The sequence below is a fragment of the Ursus arctos genome, unplaced genomic scaffold (assembly GCF_023065955.2).
Source record: "Ursus arctos isolate Adak ecotype North America unplaced genomic scaffold, UrsArc2.0 scaffold_24, whole genome shotgun sequence".
Lineage (NCBI taxonomy): Eukaryota > Metazoa > Chordata > Mammalia > Carnivora > Ursidae > Ursus > Ursus arctos.
The window spans coordinates 17446660-17459732 of NW_026622919.1; the positions used below are offsets into that span (position 1 = coordinate 17446660).

General features: G+C 55.3%; 2 protein-coding genes and 1 long non-coding RNA gene across 8 annotated transcripts; 1 reads left to right on the forward strand and 2 right to left on the reverse strand.

Moving 5' to 3' along the window:
- Positions 1–472: 472 nt before the first annotated feature.
- HEXIM1 (HEXIM P-TEFb complex subunit 1) lies at positions 473–3324 on the reverse strand. The gene has a single exon (XM_048226012.2). The coding sequence runs from the start codon at positions 1936–1938 to the stop codon at positions 859–861; it is 1080 nt and encodes a 359-aa protein (XP_048081969.1). The 5' UTR covers positions 1939–3324; the 3' UTR covers positions 473–858.
- Positions 3325–6544: 3220 nt separating this feature from the next.
- Positions 6545–7844, forward strand: LOC130544698 (uncharacterized). Its single transcript, XR_008961172.1, has 2 exons — positions 6545–6740; positions 7261–7844. It is a non-coding gene; the product is annotated as an uncharacterized LOC130544698 (long non-coding RNA).
- On the reverse strand, positions 6731–13073 carry ACBD4 (acyl-CoA binding domain containing 4). Of its 6 annotated transcripts, none has more exons than XM_026512619.4 (10): positions 12986–13073; positions 12459–12863; positions 12095–12215; positions 11939–12023; positions 11540–11660; positions 11202–11288; positions 10806–10876; positions 10639–10714; positions 9923–10053; positions 6731–7456 (listed from the first exon to the last, which is right to left on the reverse strand). In XM_026512619.4, the coding sequence occupies exons 2-10, from the start codon at positions 12544–12546 to the stop codon at positions 7334–7336; spliced, it is 903 nt and encodes a 300-aa protein (XP_026368404.3). In that variant the 5' UTR covers positions 12547–12863; positions 12986–13073; the 3' UTR covers positions 6731–7333. The 6 variants fall into 6 exon arrangements, with proteins under 6 accessions (XP_026368404.3, XP_026368403.3, XP_026368402.3 ...); XM_026512618.4 differs by having other exon boundaries at positions 6731–7459; XM_026512617.4 differs by having other exon boundaries at positions 10639–10717.

Sequence of the window (13073 nt, forward strand, 5' to 3'; positions counted from 1 at the left end):
CTTCTTCCAGCTTTATTGGGGAGGTGAAGGAATCACTAAAAACCTATTTGTAGGAATGAAATGAGACTGTCAGTTGTCTAACCTAACAAACTACCAAATTAGGTTTACGGTTTTGCTAATAGACTTTCAAATGGCTGTTGAGAAGTAGAATTGAATTTTAAGCTTCTGATGGTAGCCACTTTCTGCTCCCCAAACACCCAACACTGGTTTCTTTCTCCAGCATCAAAAAAGAAAACCAAGGCACTAGAAAGCGAGCACACATAAGTATTGAAGATCATTAATCTTTATATTTTGCCTGAACTGTATATTTAGCACATTAAAACCCATTCAAGGGAAAAATCAGCAAATTGAAAATTGTCCCATTAAAGATTGTTTTTTGCAAACTGACAAATTTAATGATTTTTTTACCCCCCCAATGCAGTCACTTAAATCACTATTTTGAATTAGCTCTAGAAATCACACTGAAACTATGTTACATTTACAAATATTAAATTTATTATAGCTAGAATGAATTTAATGGTTCTCAGATTTGGCCACCTTATAGCTCCGTTTAAGGAGGGGATTTTTAACAGAAAAATGCATTATAACTTGGTCAAGTTACTTACACATTAAAAAAAAAAAAACTTCTAAAAAGGAAAACAAGAAAAGCAACCCTTCAGTTTCACATAATTAAAGAACAGGAGAAAAGCACGCAAGCTACATCATAGCTAAATTTACCAAACCAACCAAAGCCGGGGGGATTTTCTCTTCTGATTATTGTCATAAAAAGGTCCACAGTCTTATATACACATGTGTATAATGTTACATTCCATCACTGTAAAAAGTCCCCTTTGCCCCCTCCCCCAAAAAAGTTTCAGTCTAGTCTCCAAACTTGGACAGCGGCGCTCGCTCCTGCTGCCGGTGCAGTTCGTTCTCCGTCAGCAGCTGGAGGTTCTCGGCGCGCAGCCGGTCCAGCTCCAGCTCCAGCTCCCGCACACGCGCGTCGTCGCCACCCAGCCGCTTGCTTTCCAGCCGCAGCCGGTTATTCTCGTCCTCCATGCGCGAGAGGCACTTCTCCAGCTCCAAGTACTCCTTGATGAGCTCCTGCTTGCTCATGTTCTGCAGACTCTCCGCGTGGTACCGCTCGTAGGTCTCCGAGAAGTCCCGCTGCAGAAACTCGCTGCCGTCTCCTCCCATCCCATCGCTGCCCCCATCCTCCTCGCCCGCTTCTTCCATGAAGTCCTCATCGCTGGTGTCGTCGGATTTGGCAGCGGCCCGCTTGGGGTAGAGACCGGTTTTGAGATCCGGCTCCTCCTGGTCGTGATCATCCATGAGGAACTGCGTGGTGTTATAGGGTGCGACAGGCTGGCCCTTGGCGAACATCTCAGCTCGAATCCTTGAAGCTCGCAGGCTCTGTTTCTCGTCGAACTTTTTCTTCTCCTCCCAGGTCAGCTTGTAGTACGGTTTCCAGTGCCGCTTCTTCTTGGAGGGGCGTCTCCTGTGTTTTTTCTTGCCCAGCTGTCTCTGCTGCTGTCCCCACGCCTCCTCGCCCCCTGCAGCAGGAGCCCCCAACTTGTTGGCCTCGGAGTCAAGACATGGCTGTGCGAGAGGCTCGGCCTCGGGCCTCGGTTCCCCCCCAGCCGCCGGCGGGGGGGCTCCGCCAGCGGACAAGTCGTCCCCATTCTGGCCCTTCTTGCCTGCTTGGGGGCAGCTAGGTTCTGGACGGACCGGGGTCTGCAGGGGAGGCGGCTGCGGCTCCAAGCTCCCTTCCCCCTCCTGCCCCGGACGGCCACCCGACTGGGGGGACGCTCTCGATTGCCACCTACTGTCCTCCTCGGGTACCCGCTCCTCCGCGCCTGGGGGGCGATCGGGGTTCCGCTCATCATGAACAGCAACAGCACCTGTACAGTTGCTAGTTTGAGGCTGGTGCTGGTACTCTGACAAGAGTGGCTCGGCCATGGCTAATAGAGTCCTCTTCTCGAAGTTTGAAAAATTTTGGCTGTAAGTCCTTAAGGAAAAAAGAGGTTTTTCTTTTCTTTTAAAAAATGTCCAGCAGAGTCCTCTTCGGTCTGTAATTCCTGCAGTGACGCCTTTAGCCAGTCCTCCTGTAAACAAACTCCAATTGCAACTTGGGAGAGCTCAAGTCAGTAAAGGGTTAAGTGCCCACAGCGCGGCCAGCTAGCGGGTCCAAGGGGGTGCAGCAGCAGTAACAGTACGTAATGTGCAAAGGGGGTGGACCTCAAGCGTCCCCGCAGAGCGCCCCCACGATCGAGGAGTTGGTGGGCAAGGAGATGAGGTTAAGTCCAACGGGTTAAACCCAGCCCCGAAGGGGTTAAAACTACCCGATGACGCTGCCTCCGAGGGGCCGAATCCACAAAGGGTTAAATCCCCTGCCGCAGAGCCCACAAGGGGTTAAAGTCCCAGAGCCACCTCCTCCCACTTCCACGGGTGTCGCTCCAACCCGAGCTCCCAGTTCCCTAGGCCCGGCCGGAGCCTCAGCCGAGGACAGACAAACTCATCTCCCCTTTGGCTCGATGCTCGGCTCAGCTCAGATCTCCACCGCCTCCTCCTCTTTTCCTCCCTCCCTCCTCCCCCTTCCGACAACAACTCTTCCGCCTCCTCCCCCGACTTCCCCTCCCAACCTGCCTCTCCACCTGCCAACTTCCAACTGCTGCCTCCCAGCCCTCTGCGCCCCTTTTATATAGAAGCCTATCCGCCCCGCCCGTGCGCATGCGTAACGGAGTCCCCATCTCAGGAAGCTGGGAGTCGTAGTTCCCATCGCTTGGAGCCGCCGTCCGCGCGCGCCGTGCGACGTAGCCAATCCCAGAACGCGTAGGGGGTGACTTCCAGGCCGCCTCCTTCCATCGCATAGCCCTCGCTGGAGAAACGTGAGTGACCATTGGCCAGGAGTCACACGTCTCGCCGAAGAAGGAAAGCCAATCGCAGAGACGATGGGGCGGGCTTTGGACTATACCATTCTGCTTCAGGAATACAAGAAGATTCGATGGCCTCTGAGGGCCTACACAGAATATTTTTATGAAAAGGTGCGTTTTAAAGGGTATTATTGTGTTCTGTCCTCAGCGGAAGGGTTCTGAAGGTCATAAACATTTGTTAGCTAAAGCAAAAATGGTTTATCCCTAAAAAGTAGTCCCTACGGTGTAAAAGAGGATTAAATCCTATAAAGAGAGATGTTGGCCTATGGCTAATAACTTTCGATTCTTAAGATTACAGGAATGGCTACAAGGTGTATGTGGTTAATTCCTGGGACTGACATTTGCGGAAGGATATTGTACACACATTTTGTAAAAAACCAAAAGCGTATGAAGAAGTAAACAAATGAAGAATAAAAAGTGCCGCCTTAAAGGGACAGTGTGACTGCATTAGTGCAGCAACCCCGGACTAGGCCTCGGAGGATGAGAAGGCAGGTTCGAGTCCCGGACGACTTCTACCCTCGGACTGGCCTTGGGACCGCTGGACGAAAGTGGCCGAGCCCCAGTCCAGGCCTAGTCTTTCAGGGCCGCGGCCGCCCCAGGACCAGGACAAAACGGTGGGCGGGTGGGCCATGACCGAGCCTCTCGCCTGGGCGGGGCTCCGGGAAGCGCGGGGTGTGCACCTGGGGCTCCCAGGAGACCCGGGGCGGGAAGGCCTCGCACCGGGGGCCCAGGTTCTGTCGAAGAAAATGGCCTCCTGGGGCCGACTTGGTCTCTTCAGTTCCGAGCTGACCGGGAACATTTTCTGAGCTCAGACAAGGCAGTCCGGGCCAGCCGATGGACCTCTTTGGGGAGAGGCGGGGGGAGAAGGTTCAAAATTAATCCCGAGTTTAAATAATCGACCATGGCTATCTGAGAGAGAAGGGGTACCATCCACAGAGCCTCTTCTTCATCAGTGGGCACTGAGCAGTACTGGGAGGGAACGGAGTCAGAGGCCTCCCCAAAGAGGAGGTCTTGCCCAGAAATGGGGGCAGGGGGATGCTCGCCCAGGACTTTGGGGTAGACTCATGGGGGAGGGAAGGTGACACAGTCTCCTTGAGAAAATTCTCCAGATTTCAAGCTCCAGCCCAGAGGATAGGGCGCTGGAGTAGCCCAAACTCTCCGCTCTAATCATTTAGGCCTAAAATCTCAGTGTAGTAACAGCCTCTCCCTCTTGCCACACGCCCGTGACCCATTCTTATTATTTCTTAATAGCAACATCTTATGTTTGGACCTCTTTCTAACGTATAACATTTTTTTACACACAATCATTTGACCCCACCACAGCCCCGTGAGTTAGGGTAGGAATGATTGTCTCCATTTTAGAGATAAGAAATCTCTGCGACTCCGAGAAATGAAGTGACTTGTCCAAGGTCACATGACAACTAAGTGGCAATTCTTGCTAGAACGAACGTCTTTGTGATCCTCGTGTCATTTTTCTTTCACAAACAAAATTCTCTTTTTTCTCAAGAACTTTGGATTTAGTTCCTTTCCATTTCCAACAGCTTCAGCCTAATTAAAGCCCTCATTTCTTCATTTAGCAAACATTTGTTAGGAAGGAAAAATGATGAATAAAATGTCAACCTTGCTGCTCATGGACAGTGTGGAGAGGCCATTAAACCACTGTGAGCCAAAATGACAAATGAAGAAAATCCTGGCAAGGAGCTAGTAAGCCAGGCTGCTCAGGAGTTGGGAATTATGGACAGGATTCGTGGGGGACAGGTCTTCTTGGCTCTCAGAAGGATGAAGTGTTTTCAGTCCCAGTGGCATGAAGAAGGTCATTCTATAAAGAGCAAGCATCGTGTCCAAAGAAAGGACTTGTCTGGGAACTCAGGAGTGGTTCCATGGGGAGGTGGTGATGGGCATGCCCCAAGGGAGAAGCAAGCAAGAGTGCCTCTAGGGTACATCCAGCTGTTCTGAAATTGACCACTCCAGTCCCTGGGCTTCCAAGAACTCGGTGCATCTGAAAGGCCTGCCCTGTGCATCAGTCATGCCGGAGACTCCTTGTGCGCTAGAGCTGCCCCTCACACTGAGAGCTCACTGGGGAAAAGAGGTTTTGCAGAGAACTTGAATGGGAGTCAGAGATCTCTTTATGGTTACCACATTTTCAGGCTCCAGAGGACTTCTGGGTACCCTCATTCAGGGGGATTGAAAGGTACCACTGAGACCAGCCACCCTCGGTTTACTGGACAGGGCTCATTTGTCATGCGTGGGGAGTAGTGGGCAGAGTGGTAGGTTGTGGAATTCTAGAATTCTGTCAAACTAGAGGCCAGGCACCTTGATATTAGCTGAGTTTTAACCCACTGCCAGGCATTTTACATGTCCTGGTCATTTAAAACCCAGGACTGGGGACACCTGGGTGGCTCAGTCAGTTAAGCGTCTGCCTTCCACTCAGGTCATGATCCCAGGGTCCTGGAATTGCATCAGGCTCCTTGCTCAGCGGGGAGCCTGCTTCTCCTTCTGCCTCTGCCTGCTGCTCCCTCTGCTTGTGCGCTGACAAATAAATGAAATCTCAACACACACACACACACACACACACACACCAAAAACCCAGGACTGCCTTATGATGAGATCTTCATCCTTATTTTACACACAAGGCAACCCAGGTTCAGCAGTTAAGAATCATGCCCAAGTCCCACACTTTAGTTGTGTGCCCATTCCTGCATCCCCAGCACCACCTTGGTCCCTCTCCTGCTGTTGTCCATCTTTACACAGGGTTTATTCAGTCTCTCTGCCTGTGCCCCTGCGCTGGACCGTAGAGCACCAGGGCCTGTGTGTCTGCCCTGAGGGATGCCCTCCCCACCTTGAGAGAAGGACTGACAGAGTGACTGAGGCTTCCAGTGGGTCGAACGGTAGTGGTCAAGGCCAGGAGCGCATAGACGGAACTCAGGAGTTTAAGGGCCTCCAAGAAGGGGCCTTCAGAACTGCCTCTTCCTCACTGCGGGCAGCAAGGTCCTGGGGTCCAGGCGGTGGCAGCTGCAGGGGCTCAAGGCTGCTGCAGCCCTCTGCAGTTGGGGCCCCTGGCTAGTGGCCTCTCATGCGCTAAAACCTGGAGGCGCTAAGTGGCGGGTTCCCCACCGAATACGGGCCACTGCTGCAACCAGGGGGGCCGGGGCGAAGGGGGAGGGGGCGCGACACGGCTGTCGCAGACCAGAGGAAGACCAAGGCCGCCAGGCGGTGGGAAAAAGAAGTTCGGAGTCCCAGCAGCCAGCGGCAACCGCAGCTCCGTGCCCACGCGGGCGCTCTGCCCACCCCGACGGGGGCTCCCCGCGCCCGGCCCCGCCCCCACTGCTCAGGGCGGGGCGGGGACTAGGCTCCCGCTGGGTCTTGGCCTTCTAGAAAGTTCCCTGGGAAAGCCCGAGCGCGGAGGTCATGGCCGGGGGCACCGGCAGCGAGCAGCTGTGGAGGGGGAGGCGGGCGGGGGGCCCCGGGCCCCATCCCTGCGGCCCAAGCAGCCGCCCTTCTCTCCGGGCTAGGACCCGGCCTCCGCCCGGGCCCAGCCAGCTTCCTCTCCTCCCCGCCGACGGGGCGGGGGCGGGGCCGTGCCTTGGCCCCACCCTCCTCCCTCGGCCGCCTGGGCCGCCCCGCCCGCCCTCCACCCTCCACCCCGGCCCTCCTCGGCCCCAGGCCCCTGCGCTCCCCGCTCCTGCCCTGGGAGGAGGGAAAACCGCCCGCCTCTCGGGACCGTCCTCCGGGGCACTGGGGGAGGGGCAGGGAAGAGGCTTGTGCCTTGCGCGCCCGGACCCGGCTTCCCGCTTCACTCCGTGGGGACCCAGACGGCAGAAGATTAAGGTCTTATTTTATTTAGTGAAACATTCATTTGTAAGTGAGTCTTCTGTGAAGACGTCCTGAGTGTATGTGTGCGCAGGAGGACGGAGGCCAGCAAAGCGGAGCTCACTCCCCTCCCCCCCTCCCCAACTCGGCCGGGCCTCCTGGCCTCCCTCCTTCAGCCTCTCAGCCAATCATTGTTCCAGGCCCCAGCCCAAGACCCAACTTGCCCAAGAGCTGGCCCTCCACCGGGAGAGGCTGGGGTGGGAGAAGAGTCAGGTGACCCAGAGGGAGGGGAGGGCAGAGGCTGAGACCCGGCAGCCCCGCCCCCGAGTCATGGCCAACCCAGAACCTGGGACGAGCACCACTCCTACACCCTCACCAGGGAGCCTGGGTGTTTGGGTGGGAGGGGAGAAGGCGTCCGTGTGAAGTCTCGGGGAAGGATGGGCTCTGAAATGCTCCCTCCCCCCCAATAAGGGAGCTGTGCAAAGGCAAACACTGAGTGGTGGGGGGACGGAGTTAATGCTGTTCTCCTAAACCCTAGGTATGCTCAGGGCACAGCAGGACAGCAGGCTCATAGCCACCTCGGCTGGCTGCAGAGACCCCGCCACTGAAAGTCACCTCTTCTGGGTCCGAAACTGTCGGAAGAGCCACTGGACGATGAAGGGCCACAGGAGGAAGAAGAGCAGCGTGGGACCCGAGAGCCTGAGGGGCCAGGGCCGGCCACTGGGCGGGGTCCTCTGCTGCCAAGAGGGAGGGAGTCAGGGGCCAGCCCAGGCTTCCGCAGACTGGGCCCTCCCGAGGAACCTGCTTCCAGAACTAAGCGGGAGCTTCGTCTGGGGGAGCTGCCTTCCTAAGATTGTAAAAACTGGGGCAAAGAAGGCACTACACCCAAATCTGCACCCCTAGAAGGGATGGAGTCCTGGGTTCCCAGTGTGTCCCTGACAAGCTGACCTCCAGTTCCCTCCCACATCCTCCTCCCAGGACAATCGCAGGTGCCAAGGGGACTGGAGCAGCTGCCTGGTGGAGAGACTGGCTTCTAGGCTGTCTCTTCTGGGCCACAAAGCAGTGGCCTGTTGGTATGGCTTGAACACCCAATATTATAAAGGAGGTGCCACGTATTTCAAATGGTGCTCAGATTTTAGTTTCTAAGTATCGTTCTCTGCTAAAAGGAACCCCGGGCTCCTTGGAGAAGTGGCTAATTCCAGGTCTGGAGCAGGGAAGGTAGAGGTGAATGTGGGACATCTTGTACCAGAAAGCAAGGAAGCTTTTAGAGATTAATGAGGTCATGTCATGAGAACATAGGACCCAGCTTGAAAGGGTCTCCATTGACCAAAATCGTGACAGTGTAAACATCACAATTAATTTCAGTTGATTGAAATACTGAATCTTTAAAATCCATTAGTCCATAATGATACTCAAAAAGAGAGTTGGAAATTTGTCACTAGTGAGGTAGCTGTTAACTCCTTACTTTTAAATAGGTAATTAAAAAGAAAGAATTAAGCCTTTATTCTGCCTTTCCATAAGGCACCATACTTCAGGGAAATCCTAGATGACACTATAGAAAAGTGACACCTAATATGTGGTAAAGGAATAATAGAATTTAAAAGTCAACATTTTTTTTCCAAATAAATTATTGATCCAGGCAAGGATTATCCATCAATTGTCAAAAATCATGTGGCCAGTGGGGTTAATGGGGGAGCCGGACAGTCCCTGGCTGCAAGAGGAAAACATGACTTAACAGTGATGGGATCCGACTGTCACCCCTTCCTCCATGCTAGTGGTCCGTGTAAGAATTCTTTATGGCGGGACCTCCAGATCTGTGTCCCCTGATGTGAAGAACATCACATCTGACATGATCTGGTCATGTAAACTAGCCACAAGGATGTAATAGAAAGACCAAAAAGGAACATTCTACAAGATCACTGCCCTGGCCCAGTCCCGATAAGTCAGTAGCAAGGAAGAAGGGCTGGTCTAGATGAAAGGAGTCTTAAAGGACAGAGGGGCCAAAGGCAGCATGTGTGCCCGGACTGGACAGAAAGAGCAGCTGGCGAAGGTGATTTCAGGACAACTGGGAGCTTTCAGTTGGGACTGAGTATTTGACAATACGAAGTTCTTGTGTGTGCTTAAATGTTGTCATTTGGGCTAGGTAGTAGAATGTTCTTATTTTTAGAGATGGAAAACCAGCTATTTCGGGGTGGAAATCTTTAAAATCTTCAGCATATAAAATTAGTTAAAGGTAAAATAAATAAGTCAATAAAGCCTCGAAGGGGTGGGCCTTGAAGGGTGACTGAGGAAATCCCTGCCACCTGGGCTGCCACCCACAGTATCAAGGGGGTCAGGGGTCACCCAAGCCATCACCCACACCCCGCAATTCAGCCATCTCCTGCCCCCATCACCCCTGGCTTCTCAAGAACAGACCCACTCAGAGTCAATGGTGAGTCCTTGCTTTGGAGGGAGACAGACCTGGGGCCACTCCCAGCTCCGTCACTTGATGTTAAATAATAACAGTAATAGTAACAATGGAGCCCATTGGAGAATGGCTTGGGGGGGGGGCATTATCTCATCTAATCCTCACAGCAGCTCTGTGAGGTTCCTCCGGGCTGAATTACTCAGCTCAGCCTCAAAGAGACTTGGTTTCCACTTCTGTAAAAGGGAAACGAAAAGCAAGCCTAGTTCATCGGGTTGTGTGGATTAAATGAGATAATGTGAGTCCTGTGTTTGGCACTCAGCGGGGGCTGTCATTGATGCCGCAGGAGCACAGGTGTAAGGGGCAAGCAGATCTAGGAGTAGAGGGGAGAGAGGGGTGCAAGGGCTGAATTGTTTGGGAGCAAACCCTAAATCTGGGAACCGAAGTCCTGACGAAGGGGCAACAGGGATCCCCAGCCCCAGTGCAAAGAGCAGGCCCATCCTGGCCTTCCAGACTGTTGGAATTAGCCCTCGTGCTCAAGTTTCTCTTCCCGCAGAGGGAGGTAAGCGCAGGAAAGGAGGGCCCTTCCCGCTCTCCCTTCCAGGGCGGAAGCACTTCAGTCCCCCTGACTGCCCTGCCTGTGACCCATGGGAGCCACACCATTCTCTGCAGAAGTCAGAGATGTGGGCAGGTGCGGGGTTAGGACAAGAAGACGGAAGTGGCTCCACGAGGGGCCGGGAGTAGAGACCCGTGGCGTTCTGCCTCAGTCTCACCCTGGGCCTTGAGGGCAGCTCACCTGATTGGGGAGCCTGGGCAGGCTCTCCAGGCTCCGCAGTCTCCCCTGGACATCCCGCATGCTCTCTTGCAGTGCCCGAACTGTCCCCACCAGCCACGTGTCCAATTCTTGGGGCCCCAACACGCTGCCCTCTGCGGAGCACAGACACACAAGGAAGGGGACTCTGGAGGCAACCCAGCTAGGGACAGGGTGGTGGCAGGCCAGGGCAGGTCTGGGGAAAAGTAACAGTAGAGCACAATCCCTTGTAAAGTGTGCCTTTTATAAAGTCCATCCGAGTGGCTAACAGGCTGCCATGGGTTTGAATCTCAGCACTGCCACTTAGCTATGTGACTTTGGGTAAGTCAGAAATGTCTCTGAGCCTCATTTTATTATCTGAAAATTAGGAGAAGATGTCACTGCCTTCACAGGGCTGCTTACTCAGAGGAATAAAGGAGATAATATTTATGAAAGTGTCCCTTAACGGACACGGCACACTGGAAGTTCTAGAAGGAGATAGGACAGAAATCATTGTCCTTTGACAGACCCACATGGGAAGCCTACAGAGAGGGGGCCGGGCAGGGACTTTGCCCATCCAGGCTGGTGTCTGGCTGTTTGGCAAGTCCCCAGTGCCAGACTTTGACCTTCGCCCCAAGAGGGCAGTCAGGGGAAAGCCTGGGGCACACCAGAACCAGAGGGAATGGCAGAAGTGGGTGAAGGGTGAAGGATGAAGGGCTCACCTTTCTCTGCAGGGAGCATGGAGCTGTTTCTGGGGTCAGGCTCTCCTCCAGGGGCTCCCTTCTGCTCTGCCCAAACCTGCTGAGATGAGGCACAAAGTCCAAAGGTGGGGGTAGGGCAGCCAGCGCCCAGGGGGGTGGGGAAGGCAGGGAATGAGGGGTAGGCTCACCAGCTCAGGTTCCAGCTGCTCCAGGGAATCACAGAAAACTTCAGAGTCTGGGTCCCTAGGTGGCTGGGACTCTGGGCAAGGGGATAGGTAACATTAGTGACAGAGGGAGGCTATGGAAGGAGAGGGGTATGTAAAGTGCAGAGGCAGCTGCTCAGGGGACACTAGAGACGCTGCCACAGGAGGCAGAGATGGGTCCCGGAGTGCGTCCTGGAAGCGGAATCCCAGAACCTACCTGCCGCCTCCCCCGCCCCCCGGCCTTTGCAAGCACAGGAGAGCACAGTGTCTGTGGGCATGAGGCGTGGCATCCAGCCTTCTCCCCTCACCCACCCCACCAGAAGCCCCCCACCTCCCCCTGCTCTGGGTTTGGCTCTCTGCCCCTCTGGTCCAGGCACTGACCTGGACTTGGGGGTGATGGTTCCCTGGGGAGGCAGGGAGGCTCTGGCGTAGCCCCAACAGCTCCATTCAGTACCTGCTCTCTCCAACCTGCTGAGACACAGCACCCAGAGGTGGGGCTGGGAAGAGGCTGGTGCTTCCCGGTGAGGTCAGCCCCTGCTCCCCATCAGCCATGAGCTCTGCCTGAGACCCACGCCATCAGGGGCACTGGTTGGAGTCCCTACAGGGACATCACCTGGAGCCCTCTGCCCCCACATCCCCCTCCAACTGAGCAGCCCCCTCTGTCTGGACCTAAGAAAGTTCACTCCGCACTTGCGGAGCTCACAGCCTGGGGGCCTGACCTGTGACCCTTCTCAGGAAGCTTTCCGGGGGCCTCGGCATATCGGGGATCACCTGGTACAAGGGCTCGAAGTAAGCAAACATGTCCTCTGCCACCTCGCCCAGGGGCACTGTGTCGATCACCTGTGGGGGAGGGTGTCTGTTGGGTAGGGGCTGGCCTCTCCTAACTGTTCTCCTATCCCCCCTTGAGCTGGGTCCCCTCCACCCTGCTCCTGCCCTGTCCTGCCCCTCCAGCCTGTGCCCAGTCAGGGACCAGAGACAGGCAAGGTTGGGGAAGGTGGGAATTCCTACAAGTATGTCAATGTGCAGGAAACATAATGGGGGTCAGCCCTGGAAGGGCAGAAGACAGGGCACCTAGCTGGGACCTTGTGGACAGAAAGAAGCCTGCAGCCTCCGCCTACCTTCTGTGCCACCAGCTTCATCTCAGTGATGTAGGCAGACATGGCCTCCTCCCTGCTCATCTTGCCCAGGCTGTTCCAGGCATCCCTGGGGGGCAGAGAGCTGTGAGAGGCTGGTTGACAGCTGAGGCTTGTTTGCCCGGCTGGTAGGGAGCTCACCACTTATATCGTCCGATTGGGTCCCAGAACCCAGGCCGGGGGACCAGGCAGGGTCCCGTGGTAGCTTGCTTGTAGTAGCTGTAGAATCTCAGCATCTCTTCGTAGGAGGGGCGGTAAGAGCCTGGGCAGGGGCGAGGGAAGTGGAAGGCAGAGCATCACCCCCAACTCCAAGAGAGTGGAGGTAGGGGGAAAACCACCCTAGCAATGGGCAGAGATGGCGAGGGGTCCCACCCAGCTGGACAGGGGCAGGAGGCAGAGGAGATCCCCAGGGCAGCCCAGGCAGGGGCATATCTGCATAAACTGCAGGGATCAGAGGCAGACCCCACTCTTCTTGACCCCCAAGTGCAGGTCCCCGTGCCCTCACCATTTTTAGGCAGGTTCTGAATGACACTGACTGCGGCCTGGAACTGTTTCTGGCAGTCCGGTTCTGGGCTTTCATTCTCGGTACCCATACCCAGCGGCTCCGAGCCCTGGGGACCCACTTTTGAGCGATTCTGCAAGAACAAATCTCCGTGCGAGCAGACCTCCACGGTCCAACCCGGCACACACCTCCGTAAGTCACTGATCCACTTTCCAGAGGGGCAAACTAAGCTCTGGTCCTGAGTGAGATACCCCGGGAGGTCAGAAGCTGCGGCTGAGAAGACTCCTTTTCCAACCCCAGGGGAGCGTGGGTGGGACCAGGGTGGGCGGAGAGGACCCCGGTGGGTGGGTGGAGGCAGGTGCCAAGGGTCGCGCTGTCCCTCCCTCTCTAGATGCACATCTCCAACTCCTAAAGAGGAGAATGGGCAAGCCAAGAGGTGTCAGGGCGGGGCCAACAGTCTCCCACCCTGGTCCCCCACCCGCTCTGCCCTGGGGTCCCCTACCCCAGCCGCTCGGCTGTCAGGCACTCACCCTGCAGCGCCCACTACCCGGACCTAGGTTCTCTGTCGCCACTAGCCGTAGGCTTCCGACTGACCTCCGGGGCCAATCTGACCGGGAT